At 38.7% G+C, this 19,806-nt stretch overlaps 1 protein-coding gene across 3 annotated transcripts in view; it reads left to right on the top strand.

Annotated features, from left to right (window-relative positions):
* ZFYVE9 (zinc finger FYVE-type containing 9) overlaps positions 1-19,806 on the top strand; it is a 150,606-nt gene that overhangs the window by 111,723 nt on the left and 19,077 nt on the right. For all 3 annotated transcript variants that reach the window (XM_040978540.1, XM_040978539.1, XM_040978541.1), the window contains 3 exons: positions 8,826-9,050; positions 11,797-11,879; positions 16,577-16,681. In XM_040978540.1, the coding sequence (XP_040834474.1) occupies positions 8,826-9,050; positions 11,797-11,879; positions 16,577-16,681 (413 nt within the window). The remainder of the gene's footprint in view (positions 1-8,825; positions 9,051-11,796; positions 11,880-16,576; positions 16,682-19,806) is intronic.

Raw genomic sequence — 19,806 nt, 5'->3', positions numbered from 1 at the left:
CTATAGGTTCTTTATCCACTCCTCTTTCAGTCTGCATATGGGTTGTTTCCATCTTTACACTATTGTAAATTATGCTGCTATAAATGCAGGGTTGCATGTCATTTTCTCATATACAGCTTTCATTTCCTTTGGATGTAATACCAGAAGTGGGATAGCTGGGTCATGCAGCAGATGAATTTTCAGTTATTTTAGCACTCTCCATACTGAATTCCATAGTGGTTATACTAAGCTACACTCCCACCAAAGGTGGAATAAGGATAAGGTACCTTTCTCAAAAGCATTCCAGCAGGTGGTGTTAGTAGAGTTCTGGATGTAGGCCATTCTCACTGGAGTTAGGTGGAACCTCAGTGTAGTTTCTATTAATATTTTTCTGGTAGCTACAGAGTTTGAACATTTTTTCATATGTTAGCCATTTGAATTTGTTCTTTTGAAAAATGTCTGTTTCCTTTGCCCATTTCTTCACAAGGTTGTTTGTTTTGCTATCATTGAGTTTCTGAAGTTCTTTGTAAATTCTGGATATTAGCCTTTTGTGAAATCCTTGTTTTTATGTTTCATCCACGTTTCTATTAGTGTTTTGGAGTGACCTTTAAATTTTTAAAACAGACATATAATTGATTATGATCTTTTGTTACTGTCTAGTTATCCTGTATGTATTAGTTTTCTGTCCATCTCTTTATTTCCTTTTTACTTACTTGTGAGCCAGAGAGAACAAGAGGGAGAAACAGAGATTACTCCCATCTGCTTGTTCTTTCCCTAAATGTGCACAGTGACTGGATCTAGACTGAGACTGAACCTGAGAAGCAGATCCATTATTCAGGTTCCCTGCATGGGTCACATAAACAAAATCACTTGACTTCTCATCCCTACCAGGGTGTGAATTAGCAGGAAGCTGGACCTAAATATTGGACTCAAGGTTCTCTGATTTGGGACACAGGTGCCTCAACCAGCATCTAACAAGCACGCTAAATCCTCTACCACAATATTGCTGTATTTCTAAACCACAAATGTAGTGGCTTGAAACACCACAAATTTATTATCTTACAGTTTTCAAGGGTTAGTAGTATAGGAATGGTTCAACTGAATCCTCTGCTAAAGGCAACTCAAGGCTGTAATAGAAGTATAAGCTGTGTTGCAATTCTCATTTGGGGCTCAAAGTCCTGTTCTAAGCTTGTTGCATTAACAGAGTTCAGTTTCTTGCAGGTCCCCATTTTCTTCCTGGTCACTGGTGACTGTTAGAGCCTGTCTGCAGTTCCTTGTCTTGGGCTGCGTAGGTAGTTTACAACATGGGAGTTTTCATTCTTGCAGGTCAGCAGAAATGCCTTTTTGCTTGGGAGAGGGGGAAGAAATATTTTTTTCTTTTAAATCTGTAGACCTAGACTTAAAGATCTTATATGAGGCTCACCCCCATAACTTTTTTTTTACTAAGAAAATGAGGGAAATAATCCTACCTAGTCATAGGAGGAGCTACCCAAGGGAAAATAAGCATGGGTGCCAAGAGGAGGTAGAATTTTGTTTATACCACATGGTATTTCTATCCTTTTCAAAAATATGAACCAGATCTTAGCATACATTGTCTGCCTATTTAATATCCTCATCAATATTATTCTTATATGTAATTTTACTTTTCATCAAAGCTTTTATTGATTTTTATTTATGTAGTTTTTATGTTAGTGCAAAAATTTTGAAAAGATCCATTGTATTTTAACATTTCATTTTCCTGTTTCAGTATTTACCATAGTGATAAACTACTTCTGTTAATTTAAAAAAATCATGCGGGTAATTTGCAAATATGCATTTGTTATGGAGTTGGTGGCTACTCTGTTTTTTTACAAAGTTAAAATAACTTTTTATGTTGGATTATTTGACAATTATGAAATTAGAACAAGATTATTCGAATTGTCAGATGAACCTGAAAATATAAATAAGTGAAACCTATTTTTTTTTAATTATTTTTTTTTATTGGAAAGGCAGATATACAGAGAGGAGAGACAGAGAGGAAGATCTTCTGTCCGATGATTCACTCCCCAAGTGACCGCAATGGTTGATGCTATGCCGATCCGAAGTCAGGAGCCTCTCCCGGGTCTCCCACATGCGGGTGCAGGGTCCCAAAACTTTGGGCCATCCTCAACCACTCTCCCAGGCCACAGGCAGGGAGCTGGAAGGGAAGTGGGGCTGCCGGGATAGAACCGGCGCCCATATGGGATCCCGGGCGTGCAAGGCGAGGACCTTAACCACCTGCACCACCGCGCCGGGCCCAAAACCTATTTTTTTTAAAGATTTATTTTATTTTCATTGGAAAGTCAGATATACAGAGAGGAGGACAGAGAGGAAAGATCTTCTGTCCCATGATTCACTCCGCAAGTGGCTACAACGGCTGGAACTGAGCCAATCCACAGGCAGGAGCCCTGAGCCTCCTCTGGGTCTCCCACCCAGGTGCAGGTTCCCAAGGCTTTAGGTCATGCTGGACAGCTTTCCCAGGCCACAAGAAGAGAACAGGAAGTGGGGCTGGCAGGATTAGAACTGGTGCCCATATGGGATTCTGGTGTGTTAAAGGTGAGGACTCAGCTGCTAGGACACCACGCCAGGCCTGAAACGTACCCATCTTACCACCCTGAGATACTGGTAACAGCTTGAAATATAATTTAGAGCTGTCTAGATATCTGTTTCCTCATGGTTATTTTCTTTTCCTCTTTTTAAAAAATTTTATTTTTTATTAGTGATTACATGGTTGATCAGGGTGGGAAGGATCAAGATTTAGAGAAAATTGGGTGAAGTCATTGCTTCCAAATTTGCTATTTCTTCCTGTTGTTCCTGGAGGAATGGGAGAGACAAAGAGGGAAACCACACATGACTTTCCACACATCCCAGTACTCAGGGATGAGGATCCGCCCCCTCAGATCAACCCAGAGTCTCAGTGTGTACATAGTCCAAGGGTTCTGTCCAAGTGGTTTGGATAGTTCTGAAATGCTGTAACTATTTCTTTGATATCTCAATTTTAGTATTTACACAACCAGCTATAAACCTTTTTAAACCTTTTTAAACCTTTTTTTTTTCTCCCAAGCTAGCATGTTTTTGAGTTTAACCTAAATCAGAGTGGCACAGAAGTAGTGGAAGGGTCAACATTAACATCCATCATATATATAACAGCCCAGTACAAACTTAACATCAAAGTTTCTATGTAGTTACATCTTGTTTAGCATGAGCAGTCATAAATTGATAAAGAGTTTTGGGGAGAAAATTAAGCTACAATGTAAACTATTATAGGCTAGTTGGCTTTTTCCCTGGCTGCTCCAGACTTGGGGAAAATCTTAAGCCACAATTTAAACTTTGCAGTACATAGTGATTAAGCACGTTTTACAGAACTTTGCATTTTAACAATTGAAGAATAGAAAAGTTTTAGGCAGGTGAGCAAGTTTATAGCAGCTTATAGGATATACACAACTAAGGTTGAGGTGGCAAAGAAGTAGTTACAGGATGTGGTTAAGAACTTGCATTTTCTAACATTGGTCACTCACTACCATGTTAATTAACTTCATGATGTTGTTAATTTCCATGTTTCTTCCTGTTGTTGAAGTTGTGTAGTGACATCTCATTGGAGATGATATTCTGCCAGCTTTACTTTCAGACCAAGGATGGTCTCCCAATGAAACTGTTGAATTTATCTCGACAATAAGATGCTGGACTCCGCGTGGTCCATGCCCACAATGAAGGAACCATGACTAGATATGATCTATACTAATGTAGCAATATGGACAAATTTCAAATGTGGGGAGGGTTTATGGAGGGGTTGGGGGAATCCCAGAGCCTATGAAACTGTCATAAAATAATATAAAAATTAAATAATTTAAAATATTTAGAAAAAAAAACAAATAAAAATGAATATATCTTTAAAAAAAAAAAAAGAAAGCACAATTGTGTATGTAGCAGAGTGGCACAGATGGTTGTGATGACAGAATTAGAGCCGTCTAATCTTCCAAGGAGCTTCCCCCTACATTTAGAATAACTTCCAGTTTCTTTAACTTTTATGTATGAACTGCTCCTGTATGGACCCAGCCCCTAAAAGATCTCAATCTTTTACTATTAGCATGTTTGCTTAAGCTACCTTGGTCCTCACTGTGACCTTTAAACCCATTAAATATGTTTCCAGTTCATAGCTTCTGCATTTCCTTTCCTATGTAGCTGGAGTGACACTCTTTGGGATTTTAATTGTTTTCTTTGCTTAGATCTGTTCTCAGATGTTTTCTCAGGATTTTCACTGACTCTCCTTCCTAAACAAGTCTCCTCTCACTGGTTTATCATGTTTTTCTTTTAAAGATTTTGTACTAACCTTACTTACTGAAATTCCATTAGAATGGAAACACTGTGATTTTGTTTTGTGTGTCAACTTTGTGTGTTAATCCCCCCCCCAAAAAAAACAAAAAAAACTAGTCTGGTATATCAGAGAGACTTTAAAGAACAAAACTGTGAGATGAGGGAATCAGTGAATCAGGGTGATGACAGTAGAAGATGACAGTTTTTTGTCATCTGCTGGGAAAGCACCAGGAGACAAGGAATCTTGAACAAGCACGATGGTTATTAAAAATACTGTCCTCCTTCGTGGCTTCTCGTTCCCATTGGGATTTGGAGGTGCAGGAAGATACTCTGCCTGGCCTGAAAGTGAGTTTTAGTCTAATATGTCTGATCCCCAAAGAAAGAAATGCTGGCCACTTGGGAAGATTCTGTCGTTTTAGACTTTTGAAAAGTCATTTTTCTTTTCTTTTTCTGTTGTCTCTTTTTGTTATCTATTGTAAATTTTTATTATTTAGGTAATTGGATAAACTAAACTTTGATTTCAAGCTTCATTATTGTATGAATTTGTCTAAAACCAGTATAGGCTTGTAAGGCATTTTAAAGCTATTTGTAGGTTAATGCAATTTATTGCATTCATCTTTAATTTTATTATTAATTTTTATCGATTGTTTGAGAGGCAGGGGAGACAAACATATACAGCAAGAGACATGATTCTTATCCACTGATCAGTCTGCAAATGCCTGTAGTGACCAGGTCTGTCTTAGGGTCAAGACTGGAGCCAGAAGCTGGGGACACAATCCAAGTCTCCCAGATGAGTGTCAGGAAGCCAGTGTTTTGAGCTCTCACCACTTCTTCACAGAGTCCACTTTAGCATGTGTCTTAACCTTTAAGCTAAAAGCCTGCTCTGTGAGCCCTATTTTTTTTTTTTTTTATGAAAACATATGTCTCTAAAAGGTACATATTCTCTTAGGACAGAAGTGTATTTAGATTATTTTAAAGCTCTTATCTCTTGTCCATTTTCTAAATCCATGAATATTTAGAAGAAAAATATATAGGTAAATTAGGAAGGGAAAAATAGATTTTTATAAAATAGTCTTTCAAGAATAAACAGTTGTAATGATGTTGATAACAATAGCTTCCCTGTAAATTTTAGTTAAATGAATAGAAGTCATGTTCTGTGGATATTAGAAATATTTTACCCATATGTATTTGATCAGTATACCATAATTATTTCAGATTTTAGTAATATTTCAGATTTTGTGGCCATTAGTTCTCATGGCCACAAAATTACACTGTTTATAATTCTTACTTTTTTTGAAGCAAGTTGCGTTTTTAAAAATCTGTGAAATAGGGCCCAGAGTGGTAGCCTGGTGGATAAAGTCTTCACCTTGCATGCACTGGGATCCCGTATGGGCGCTGGTTCATATCCTGGTTGCTCCACTTCCCTTCCAGCTCCCTGCTTGTGCCTGGGAAAGCAGTGGAGGACAGCCCAAATACCTGGGACCCTTCACCTGCATGGGAAACCTGGAAGAGGCTCCTGGCTCTTGGCTTCAGATTAACTCAGCTCTGGTTGTTATGGCCACTTGGGTAGTGAATCAATCGGCAAAGGATCTTTCTGTCTCTCTTCTCTGTAAATCTGACTTTCCAATAAAAATAAATAAATCTTTAAAAAATGTAAAATAAAATGTTTTCTAACTTTTGTTTTCATCATAAACTATTTTCTTAAATTGTTTTCCTAGTTTAAATTGTTACCACATGATTCATATTTTTATTTTCAATTAATTTTCAAGTTCTTGTTAAATTTATTATACACCCTTTTTGAACAAAGGCATTATGATATTGCTACTTTTCAAAGTAATTTTTCATCTAATGAGAAATTTATATAAATTTATTTATGAAGAAATGATTTATAACTATTACCTAGAATTATTGAGCACTTAATATATGCTAAGCATGTATTCTTTGCTTCATGTTCTCTTATTTTTTCCTAACTACAGCTCTATGAGATTCACATTTACTGTTTCCTTTTTCCCCCATATACCACACATTTATTTCACATGTGTGGAAAAAAAGATGCTATAAATTGAGGAAATGACTTCTTATGAGAGTCTCAGGCACTTTTTATTTTTTAAAATATATATTTATTTATTTGAAAGACTAAGTTTTAGAGAGATGAGGATCTGGGGGGAGAGAGAGAATCTTCCAGTTGCAGTTGTGTTGCCCAAAAATAGCAGCCAGTGCCAGAAACTCCGTCCATATTTTTCGCTATCTAGCAGTGGCTCAAGGGAGCATCTGAGCGGTCCTTTGCTTCTTCCTTGGCACAGACACAGGAAGCAGAACTGGAAGCAGGTTGCCCAGAACGTCAACCAGTTTTCCAATATGGGATGCTAGTGGTTGTAAGTGGAGTTTCTGTTCTGCACTACAACACCAACCCCAGAAGTCATGCTCCACTGCTGCTCGTTGTCTTACAAAGATCTACAGAGCTCTTTTTCAGTTGATTGAATTGATAAGTAAGCTTTGAACCAAAAGGAAGCTATTGTCATGTGAGGTACAAATATTTACATTATATGTGACTTTAGTTTAAGATGACAATGTGTGAACATTTGAAACAGTTTAAATTACAAAATTAAGATGAATAAAAAATTGAAGATGAAGAATTGCAGATCAGTTTGAGCTCGCACATGCTAAAAGTTTATTTGGGATGTTACAAGTTGTAACTCGAACAATACAGATTCATATTGTCCTGATTGCTTATTAGGCAAGCATAGCTGATGCATTATAAAGCACTAAGGCTTATTTTGGAGGGAACTTTCGTTGGCTGTGGAAGAGCAGTAGCTTTGGGATAGGCTTTATGTGACTAAAGATCAGAAAGAATGCATTATTAGTAAAAGTGTCCATGAAGTAAGAGTTCAGTAACCTTCTGATGTGCACCTGGAGTCTCTGGATGCAGTATGCCTGTCTGTGCTTCAGATGTCTTCAGTCCAAGGGTACCAGTGACCGACAGTTCACATTCCAAGCAGCAGCTTTAGCTATGCCTACATTCTGTTCCCATAATAGCTTCCCTATTCCATTTGGGAAAGCTCTCAGTGTTGCTTTCATAGTGATTTTTTTTTCTTATTTTTTTCACAGTGAAGGCCATTGATTTGGAATGACCTCCTGTAACCACACCGAACAGATTGAACCAATATAATCATTCATGTTGAAGTTGCATATTACCATGTTGAACTAAATTGTTTAACAGACCTTCCAAGCAGTCAGTAATGTGTGAGATCACAGCCACAAATCTAATCAAGCCAGCTGTACCTGGCATAACAAGGGAAAGATCTCTGGTTTTTAATTAATTCCCTACACACACTCCTTTAACCTTTACAAGAAAGGTAATATTGAAACAGGCAATCCAGTTATTGTTCTTCATTTCTGGTTTCCACAGTTTTTTTTTTTTCTCTGTGTTTGAAACCTATTTCTTATTAACTCATCAGAACACTCATTCTGTTTTTACTTTTGTTTATTTTCTAGGATTTATTTTATTTATTTGAAAGGCAGAATTTTGGGACCCGGCATGGAGGCCTCGTGGCTAAAGTCCTTGCCTTGCATGCACCTGAACCCTATATGGGCACCGGTTCATGTCCTGGCAGCCCTGCTTCCCATCCAGCTCCCTGCTTGTGGCCTGGGAAAGCAGTTGAGGACGACCCAAAGCCTTAGGATGCTGCATATATGTGGAGACCTGGAAAAAGCTCCTAGCTCCAAGCTTCAGATTGGTTCAGTTCAGGTCGTTGCTATAATTTGGAGTGTTAACCAGTGAGCAGAATCTTTATCTCTGTTTCTCCTACAGATCTCTCTGTAGATCTGCCTTTCCTATAAAAATAGATAAATACATGATAAAAGTATTTGAATTAAAAGGTGCTTAGGAGAAACACAGTTAAAAGGGGGGGGGGGTAAATACTTGAGTTTAAATTAGAGTTTAAATATGAGTTTAAATAGACCATAAGTTTTAGATTTCATTTTTGTCTCACCCAACAGTAAGAAGAAAAAGAATAAATGCTATGTGTTGTACTACCTTCTCTATAAGTCCTCTTGTTTTCATAAGTGTTTCATAATTGTATTAATTCTCATATTCCATTATGTTCATAATTGTTTTTATTAACCCAGTAAGATACCAAGCTTTGTGAGAATAGACATCTAATTTAGACATTTTTTTGTAAGTAGTGTATTTTATCCTGAGACCTCTAACAGAATTCATACAGTAAATCAATAGTTAAACTTAGGACTATATCAGCATTTTTATTTTTAGTTAATTAAATATATACTATGATAGTTTAAGCTACTTCATGTTCACAAGAGGCTTTGGTAAAATTGAAAAGTAAGTTATTACTAAATGTGATTTATTTTAAAAGTAATTTTATAAACATGGATATTTCATGATGAAAGGTTAGAAATTAATGTTAGTGTGATCGAATGTGAAGTAACAATGGTTATTAAAAAATACAGTTTATTTGTTAAGAGAAAGTAATCAATGATTTTTTTGTTTGTTTTAGGGAATGTTGTGGGCAACTTGGGACATTCTTTCTTTAGTCAAAGTTTCCTTGGCAGCAAAGAGCATGGTGGATTCTTATATGTGACATCTACTTACCAGTCACTACAAGACCTAGTGCTCCCAACCCCACCTTACTTGTTTGGGATTCTTATCCAGAAATGGGAAACTCCATGGGCTAAAGTGTTTCCTATCCGACTTATGTTGCGACTTGGAGCTGAATATCGACGTAAGTAATGAGACAGTTAAGTGAAACGCCAATGCATAAGTGGCTAAATAAGGCCAGTACTGTTCTCAGCTCTTTAGTTTGGTGGTATAGGTCAGCAAAAATGATGTTTTGAAATAGCTCTATGTTAAATTTTTTCACTGTTTCTACTTGATTTGCTAGTAATGGGAAGTACTGAAAGTATCAAATGAGAAAGTTGGTTATTATTAGCGTGTAAGTTTATTACTTTTATAGTTCATTGGGAAAAATATTGTTTTCAAATAAATGAGTATGAACATAACTGCTTTAATAATGTCTCTAATAAATGATACATTATATCCTTTGTTGCCAGATTGGAATATATGGCAAACAATGTTTTAATTAACAGATCCTGGAAATTCGTATTAATTTCCTATAAAAGTAGATAAATACATGATAAAAGTATTTGAATTAAAAGGTGCTTAGGAGAAACACAGTTAAAAGGGGGGGGGTAAATACTTGAGTTTAAATTAGAGTTTAAATATGAGTTTAAATAGACCATAAGTTTTAGATTTCATTTTTGTCTCACCCAACAGTAAGAAGAAAAAGAATAAATGCTATGTGTTGTACTACCTTCGCTATAAGTCCTCTATAAGTCTCAATTAGCAGGATAGCTACAGAAAAAGAAACTATTTGCCTGTGCAACTAAGTTGTGATTTTATTTATTTTTAAGATATGTTTATTTATTTATTTATTTTTAAAGATTTATTTATTTTTATTACAAAGTCAGATATACAAAGAGGAGGAGAGACAGAGAGAAAGATCTTCTGTCCGATGATTCACTCCCCAAGTGGCTGCAACAGCTGGAGCTGAGCCACTCCAAAGCCAGGAGCCAGAAGCTTCTTTCCAGGTCTCCCACACGGGTGCAGGGTCCCAAGCCTTTTGGCCATCTTTGACTGCTTTCCTAGGCCACAAGCAGGGAGCTGGATGGGAAACAGGGCTGCCGGGATTAGAACCAGCGCCCAGATGGGATCCCAGGTGTGCAAGACAAGGGCTTTAACCACTACACTATTGCAGCAGGCCCTAAGTTGTGATTTTAAAAAAGAAAAATAAAATGTAAACTTTATTTAAAACAGTATAAGCTAACCTAATTAAAATTGCTGTCATGTACGAATCAGACCATTTAAATAAGGTTAATCAGAAGCTGTATAATTTTGAGCTAATCAGGTTCTCTTATTTTCACTTAGGTTTTCTGCCATTTTCTTTTGTAAGCTGAAGATGATAGTTTTAGTATTTTATATTATATTGAATTATTAAAAGGGTAGAATGAGGTAATAATGAAATATTTTATAAATAGTCGGACAATATATATTCTTAGCAAGGCAACTTAATTTTTTTAGTCACGTGTTCATTCATTCATTAAGAATTTAATAAGGACCTATCATATATTATAAATCCTGGGATTTCAGAAATGTCTAGACGTAAGTACAGTCCTTTGGGAACCTGTATGAGGAAAACATACAAAAGTCCTCATTTTAGTAGCACGTGATGTTAAAACCTATGCTTAAAGTTAGGTTCCTTGGGAGCTCCAAAATGGAATGAATGAAGTGGTTGAGAAGCACTTTTCAGATCTACATTCCTGTGGCAGAAACTATGAGTGAGGCAAATGGATCAGCTAAATGAAGCAAGGAAGGTTAAGATTGTGTGCAGACGATACATTCATAGCTTTCATGGGCCTTTCAAATCATAAAGTTGGCAGGATGAGTCATGTGGTACATCACTTGGTATTTGGCTGTCCCAAGGCGACCCTACTTAGGAACTGAGTGGACTCTTAAATGTTCTTGGTCAAAGAGGAATCAGGAAATCATTGTTTCCTGGACCATGTCAAATCATATCAACGCAGTTTAAAGAAGATTGCTTCCTAAGACCTTTGCACCATTTTTGAAACTACTAATCAGAAGACAAATCTGGGGGTTAGCATTATGTTGTAGTAGGTAAAACCACTGACTGTGATACTGACATCCCATATGGATGCTAGTTCATGTCCTAGCTGCTCCATTTCCGGTCCGTCTCCCTGTTAATGGTCAGAGGAAAAGCTGTAGAGATATCCCAAGTGTTTGGGTTCCTGGCTTCTGGGTTTGGCCTGGCTCAATCCCTGTTGGGACCATCTGAGAGGTCTACCAGCAGATTGAAGAGCTACCTGCCTCTATGGCAGTCTGCTTCTGTCTCAATCTCTCACTAATCCTGACTTTCAAATAAATAAATAATTTTTAAGAAAAAGGGCTTATTCTCATTAAAAGATTTTGGCTTAGGATTCTTTTTTAATGATTTATTTATTTGAAAGGCAGGTAAAGTGAGAGAAAGAGAGAGACAGAGAACAAACACAGAAAGAGATCCATGTACTGGTTTACTGCCTAAACAGACAAAACCCAGCTGGGACTGGGTTTTATGGTGACTCCAGGAGCCAAGAACTGTATCTAAATTTCCTAGGTGGGTGGCTGGGGCGCAGATACTCTGGCCACTGGTCAGACTGAGAGAAACTGGGGCTTGAACTAAAACTCATATGGGGTGCTGATATCACACATGGCAACCTTAACCCACTGCCTCCTGCCCACCCCAGTGCTGGCCCCTGCTTAGAATTTGTCTGCTTCCATGCTGCTTTTTGAGTTGTAAATTTGAGATGTTCTGATGAGCCATTATCAGTGTATTTTGAAAATTATAGTAGCTGCTTTTTAACCAGAATTTTAAACTGCCAAGCTAACTTTAGTCTGATCGTTTCTGATTTTCATAGTTTATCCATGCCCACTATTCAGTGTCAGATTTCGGAAGCCATTGTTTGGAGAGACGGGGCATACCATCATGAATCTTCTTGCAGTAAGTTGGGAATTTTTCTTTTTTTCTTACCAACATTTGTGAGCAAATAGAGAAGGATTTTATTGTTTTGATGGTGAACACACCATTGCTGATTTAGCCAGCTGAAGATTTATGCAGGAGAAAAAGAAGCAGAACATACAAGAATATACTCCTTTGAAGAATATGGAATTCTGGAGCAAAACAGTAGAGATTTCCAATAAGCATCTAACACAGTATCATGTTATTAGATTGGCTTCCTGGAGGTTTCCCCTGTGTCCGTTTTGTTTCCTACTCGGCTAGACAAGTCAGATCTTAAACTCAAATACCCCAAGACATTGAGGCTTCTGACTTTCTGCTGATTTCATCTCTTACGCGGATTTGGATTCATACTTCACCCTTTCTGCCTGCTGTGTCTCCACTGTCGTGCAGACCTTGACTCTGTTGACCTAAGAACATTGGTTGGCTTGGATCCTCTGAGCTCTCTGTGCATGTGTGCAGAGGCTAAGGTCAACCCAGGGTATTTGGAGGGTTTTATGAGGTGCTGCATGGCTAGCTCACCTGTGACTTTCCCATCTCCTCTTTAACCTCTGGCTGCTGTGCATATACATTGCTTGTCCCAAACAAGGTGGTCACCTCAGGCTAACAAAATTCTTAGCACTCATTTATCACTAGGCAATGAGATTACCACTTTTATAATGCTCCAATCAAGTAGAGCCCTTCAGGAGACAAAGCTTATTTTTACGAAGTAGGGATACTTTTCCCTGCTTGAATTGCCTAACTAGAAAACAAGGCTGGAGGGCAGCCCTAGGCAAGAAAGAGCCAGATTCAGCTCAGTTGTTATTACTTGAAATTAAGTGTTTTTCAAGAAGCATGCCTCAATATGTTGTGTTTTCTGTATAAACCTAATCCCAAAGCACTAACGTAATTGCTTTTAAAATTATTTACCCAGGTTTCTGGTTGCTTTTGGGGAGGGATTCATTGATCATCTCACACTGCTGTGCTGAAAGTTGTAGTTTCTTATCTTTCAAAGAGATTTTATCAATAAGAATAACTTTTGCTTGTTACTCATGTAGTGTAGTTCCTTTTTCTGTATAACCCCTGTATTCTATCTGGCATGATTTCTTTCAGCCTTAAAATGTGTAGCATTTTGTATAGGTTTGCATGTGATGAATTTTTTTCAGCTTTTTATTTCCATCAATATCTTTATTTTTAATCTTCATGTTTGAAAGATGTTTTTGCCAAATGTAGTATCTAGGTTGAAAGTTGGTTACTGCTTCACTGTCCTGACTTCTGATTTACATAGTTCCAGGAAAGGAATCCGTATTTCTTGTCTTTGGTCTTCTCTACATAATATTTTTAAAGATTCTCTGGCTACTTTCAATATTTTATTTTACCATCAGTTTGGAGAAATTTTATTATACTATGCAATAGTATTAATCCTTCATGTTCTTATGCTAGTAGTTCATTAAGCATCTTGATCGGTAAGCTTAATAATTTTCATTAACTATGTTTTCTGTTCACTCTCTTCTCCAGAAACTCCAATCACAAATACTCAGGATGCTTGGAATTGTTTCACAGTTGACTGATGTTCTTATTTCTTGTTCAATCTTATTTTTCTCACTAATTGTCATTTAGGGTAGTGTTTTGTTATGGCTTCAAGTTCACTAATTTTTGTTTTTGCAGTGTTAAGCTACCATTAATACAATTCACTTAAAAAAAAGTTTCACTCAGACACTATGATGTTCATCAGTAGAAATTTTACTTGAATCTTTCATCTATTTACTTTTTTGAACATTTAGATAATGGTAATAATTACCAAGAAGTTCATGTTTAGTAATTGTAGCATCTTGAATCAGTTCTGATTCAGTTTCTTTTGACTTTTCCTCCCTTAACTTTGAGTTCTACTATCCTACTTCTTTTCATGTTTAGTGTTTTGTATGTATGTTGTTAGGTATACCACATACTATGAATTTACCTTGCTTGGATGCGGAATAGCTCTGCATTTCTATCAGTGTTAATTTTTTTAAAAAAGATTTATTTATTTTTATCTTAAATCAGAGTTATAGAGAGGGAGAGACACAGAGATCTTTCAGTCTTTCATGTGCTGGTTCACTCCTTGTGTGATTGCAGTGGTCAGGGCTGAGCCAAGCTGAAGTGAGGAACTTCATTTGCATGTCCCAAGCAGGTGGCAGCACCCAAACACTTGGGCCATCTTCTGCTGTTTTCCCAGGTCTTAGGGAGGTAGATTAGAAGTAGCGCAGCTGGCATCTAGGCCAGCAGATGATCTTGCTGCTCATCAGAGGATGGAAAGGAAACAGATTGGACAGTTCTGCTGGCCAAGATTTGCATCATGTTCCTGGGTCTGTGGATACTCTAATGTGGTCTTGATCAGCCAATATACCTTGGAAAGATTTTCTCAATTCTAGTACATGTTGTTATGAGATACTCTCAAAAACATCTCAGAACTATCAAAACCACTCAAGAAGCACCATTGGAACGGTCTTCCCCCACATCAGGGGCTTTTTTTTTTTTTTAAAGATTTATTTTATTTTTATTGGAAAGGCAGATATAGAGAGAGGAGAGACAGAGAAGAAGATCTTCTGTCCGATGATTCACTCCCCAAGTGAGCGCAACGGCCGATGCTGTGCCGGTCCGAAGCCAGGAGCCAGTAACTTCTTCTTGGTGTCCCACGCGGGTGCAGGGTCCCAAGGCATTGGGCTGTCCTCGACTGCTTTCCCAGGCCACAAGCAGGGAGCTGGATGGGAAGTGGAGCTGCCGGGATAGAACTGGCACCCATATGGGATCCCGGGTGTGCAAGGCGAGGACCTTAACCACTGTGCCATCCCACCGGACCCCCACATCAGGGTCTTTAAGGTGTCATCAACTAACTGTCCTCATCTTTGAGTGCGATGTAGTTTAACAGCAACGAGTGGCTCCCTCCCCATTTTCCCCTGTGGACACAGGAGAAAGAAAAACAAAACTGAAACACTTGTCCCACCTGCCTTCCTCAGTACTTTACCCTTCTCTCCACGCTAATCAGAGGCCCACATGGGCGGCATCCCTCTCAACCATATAAACAATATTAAAGAGCAAATAGAAAATTAAAAAAGAAAAAAGAGAAGTGGAGCAGCTGGGACACAAACCAGTGCCCATTTGTAAAGGGCATCACAGACATACCACTAAGCTCGCCCTCTTACCAGCATTCTTGAGCTTTGTTACAAGTGACATATTTAAGTTTCTTAGAATCACCCTCCTCTTCCCATCAGTTTCTGCATCTTACTGTCTTCTAGTAGCCCTACCCATAAAATTTAAGTCATCTTTAACCCTTGTCTTTGTTTACATTCCATGTCTAATTGTTGATTTCCCCTTCACAATACATCTAAAATCTGATAACTTCTTGGTACCTTCTTTCCTTCTCTAATATTTGCTTAAAGTTGACAGTGCAAGAGAGTGTGAGAGAAAATCTGTATACCAGCCCATTCACTCCCCAGATGTCCATAGTGGTCCCAGCTGAGCTGAAGGTGAGCGCTCAGTCCAAGTCATCTGTGAAGGGCTACAGGAACCCATTTACTTGATCCATCACCGCTGACTCCCAGGATTTCATTAGCAGAAAACTGCAATTAGGAGCTGGAGCCAGGGAGCAAGCCCAACATTCCTATGTGGAATGTGGGCCTCTTACTATTTAAATTGCTAGGCTAAGTGCCCACTGCCCACCTCCGTTAGTGACTTTTGAACTATTAGCATCCTGGCCTACGTTTCACTACATCTTACCTGAATTATTTTGATTATGTTTTTCTAGTTTTCTATCTGCTATCCTTGCTTGCTCTCCACCTTTTTTCTTTTTTCAAAATTTGTTCACCTGAAGTACAGAGGCACATAGATAGAAACACAGATTCATACCCTCAAATGTCTGTGTTAGCTAGGGCTGGGCAGGTGGTAACCAGGAAACCAGTCTAGGCTTCCCATGTGGGTAGCATGACCAACATTAGGGTGCACATTAGCAGGAAGCCAGAATTGAAGTGTAGTCAGGACCTAATATTGGGTGTCCCAGATGGCATACCAGTTGCTAGGCCGAATGCCCATCTCTTGCTACCTAGTCTTTACAGAGAAGTCAGAGCTATTAAAAGAGATCAAAAGCCTCCTCAATTGCTTCTCGGCCTTTTGGCTAAGATCAAGTGTAAAAGCCTCCTCAAATTATAGTCAAAAGTCCTTCTGACAGTCATGCTAACCTTTGAAATCTGGTTGTGTGCTTTAACCTGGAGTCCTTTCAATCTTGTTTATTTTGCTTCAGCCACTGTAGATATGCTTGAGTGTGTGTGTGTGTCTGATATAGTAAGAACAAAGCAAATAAAGAGTCCATAATACCCTTTGCAATTTACCTTAGAGGGAGGAGACAGTTAACAAACATTGAAAAGGTTAAATGGTGATAAAGCAGAGTAAGCATTTAAATGTTTAATGTTATATAAAAAAATATGAAACTATTTGTTTTGCTTCCTTATAATAGTTTATGGAATGCTAGACTATAAACAGTAGAACTTTTATGATTATGATTTACATATCATTTAAATAAGATATTTTAATTTTGACATTCTTTGTGTTTATGCTTATTTTACTACTATAAATCAAATGGTTGGGAGTGTTCTTTATTCTAATTCATTACTGAGTTCTTTGTTCCAATTGATGAGTTCTTTATCCTAATTCAGTGTGCTTTTGCTTAGGATTTCAGAAATTACCAATATACCCTGCCAGTAGTTCAGGGTTTGGTGGTTGATATGGAAGTTCGGAAAACCAGCATCAAAATTCCCAGCAACAGATACAATGAGGTAAGAATGATCACGAAGGCATCTCTTTCATAATTGAAAGCATAAATGAAAGGTGCATGGTTACACATAAATTTTACTATTAATTTGTAATGAAATCCATAGTATCGTGTAGTATTGTGTGGCTTAGTTAAGCTATAGAGAATTTCATTGCAGAAAGATTAAGTGCTAAATTTGTGATTTTAACCATTGATTGTGTCATTTGACTCTTTGGATTTGCATCTTGATGGTATAAAGTATAAAATTAACCTTATATCTATAAAATAGGTGGCAAGAATTTTTCAGCGTGTCTATAAATGTATATTATTTTGGCTATCCTTAAGCACAGCTTAGTGTTAAGTTTTAAAATAGCTTTAAATAAGGTTCTAAAAGGAAATGGTTGCACATTAAATTAAGCTACACTTTATAACTGAAATAAATTGTACATATTGTATGCACATCAACAGAATATCTAAGTAATTGTGTGTGTGTGTGTTTGTAAATGTAAAGATTTCTTAAAATCAATTCTTAGGTACAAGAGCCTAGCTCAGCATGACCTGTGCTCCATTCTGGTTTCTAGTTTCGCTTGTAGGCTAAGGTTTACTCATTCCTGCCCAGTACATCCCATTCCATTACCAATTCACACATTAGCCAATTGTTGGAGCTACTTTGCCCAGCTTGTCTGACCCCCAGGTCTGGACCACATGTTCACCAGCGGGAGCTATGATTCGCCAGGGGAGTTTCCCAAGTTCCTCCACTTGATCCATTCCCTGACCCAGTTCTTATACATGCCAGTGGGTTTTAGGCCAGATCCTGGCGCAGCCTGGCCTTCCATTTGGCCTTGTATGAGCTGGTGAGCATTGCAGCCCGCCCACCCCACACCCTATTCAGGATGTACATTTGGGTGCTGCTGCCTTGACCAGTCTAAACTGTTGTGGGTTCCTTTACCTGTGATTGATGACAAGCTCCTTGATGACACCTGGCTTAGTCCAACACCACCCCAACTCTTGAGCTAACCAGTGGGGCTAGAATTTCCACAGGGTTTGGCACACACATCCCCCACAGAATCTACCTCCAGATATGGTTCTCTTGTGTGCTAGTTAATGTCATGGTCCTGCCTAATGAGACCCGTCTGCTGCTGGACAAACCGTGAGCCTTAGCTTTTGCATGAACTGGTGCTCGGTGCTCAGCATTGCTAAGTGATTACAAGTTCTTCAAAGGAAGAGTTACTGTCATTGGGAATCTTTAGGATTGATTCACCTCCCAGAAGCATCGTGGGTTTAACCTGGAACTACCTAAGAAGCGATTCTAAGAACCAAAACTCCAGAGCTCCCTGGCTTGGTGGCCAGCAGGTGGAGCCTGGCACCATTTGGCGCACTGGCCGCCCGGGGACAGCTGACCACGTGCACTTGGTGACTGGCATCTGGGATCTGGGTATAAGACGCCCTGTCCTGAGACCCATCCACAGCCGAGAGGCTGCAGGAAGTTTAAACCCCCAGGCCCATGGTTGCGCCCCTTCCCAATCCTGTTCCCTGCTCATTGGGAGCGGCGGGTGGGCCCCGGCCCCAGACCTGCCCTGCCCAGGCACAGAGACCTCCATTCCTGGTCAGTGTACTCACCCCGAAGGGAGCAGGCCCCAGAGCCCAAGCAGGGCTGGGACAGCTCACCACGGGCACGTGGTGGCTGGCGTCTGGGATCTGGCCGTTTATGTTTCTAATTTTTTTTTTTAATTAAAGATTTATTTATTTTTATTGCAAAGATATACAGAGAGAAGGAGAGAGAGAAAGATGTTCTGTCCGATGATTCACTCCTCAATTGACTGCAACAACCGGTGCTGTGCCGATCTGAAGCCAAGATCCAGGAGCTCTTCCAGGTCTCCCACACGGGTGCAAGGTCCCAAGGTTTTGGGCCATCCTGGACTGCTTTCCCAGGCCACAAGCAGGGAGCTGGATGGGAATTGGAACTGCCGAGATTAGAACTGGCACCCATATGGGATTCCGGCGCATTCAAGACGAGGACTTTAGCTGCTAGGCCACGGTGCCAGGCCATTTGTTTCTAATTTCAAAACCAAATGTTAATGACATGTAGGAGATCTCCTTAGAATTCTCCTGCCCTAGAGCTGAATGAGGAACCTTTTTCCTAGAAATGCAATTAATATCCCTACCCTCCTAAAATCCTGTCAATTACTTGATAAATATTTATAGAATTGAGTTGTTAAAAACTTGCTTTGTTCAATACTTAATGTATATGACACTGCAGTTAAAAATGAATGACTTTTTTTAAAATTCTACATTTATTCTCATTTTGATTTCATGAATAAGATAAATTATCTAAATCTATCTCTTTTTTAATTCATTTAACTGGCTTTTGTGATTTTTTTTATGGGCTCCAAGGAAATAGAGAACTCTTATGTATTTCATTGGAGTTAATATTCAGGTACCATTTAGATCCAGCCACATCTTCTCATGGTTAGTGATCTATAAACTTCAGCCACTTTGTTGTCATAGCAGTTGGTTCTCAGCGTTTTATCTGCATGTCTTTCTCATTGATTTCTGAGCTCTCAGGAAGAATCCTATCCCATTATCTCATAAAAGGTATTGAGTTGGTTATGTTTGCTGCTTGTTTTAAAGTTACTTTAGGTTTCAATAGGCAGGGTGAAGAAGATAAGCAGCTTTTATTGATGAATACTTAAGTGCTTATTATGTGTTTGGTGCAACCCTCGCCATATTTTTTAAAAACTTTGTTTGCTTGTTTGCTTGTTTTGAAAGTTAGAATGAGGGCCCAGCGCTGTGACTCAATGGCTAAATCCTCACCTTGCAAATGTTGGTATTCCATATGTGCCAGTTTGTGTCTCGGCTGCTCCACTTCCTATCCTATTCCCTGCTTATACCTGGAATAGCAGTGGAAGGTGGCCAAAACTTTGGAACCTTGCACACATACAGGAGACCCAAAAGAAGCTCCCAGCTCACAGCCTTGGACTGGCTCAGCTTTGCCTGTGGTGGCCTTCTGGGGAGTGAACCACAGATAAAAAGATATTTCTCTGTTTCTCCTCTCCATAAATCTGATCTGCCTTTCAGATAACATATGGTTTTTTTCCCCCTTAAAATCAAGGATAAAGAAAGAGACAGCCAGAAAAAGAGAGCTCTTCC

Source organism: Ochotona curzoniae, unplaced genomic scaffold (genome assembly GCF_017591425.1).
Source record: "Ochotona curzoniae isolate NIBS_2020 unplaced genomic scaffold, NIBS_Ocur_1.0 contig_291, whole genome shotgun sequence".
NCBI lineage: Eukaryota > Metazoa > Chordata > Mammalia > Lagomorpha > Ochotonidae > Ochotona > Ochotona curzoniae.
The sequence above is the reverse complement of the archived record's forward strand: the minus strand, read 5'-3'. Positions and strand labels throughout refer to the sequence as shown.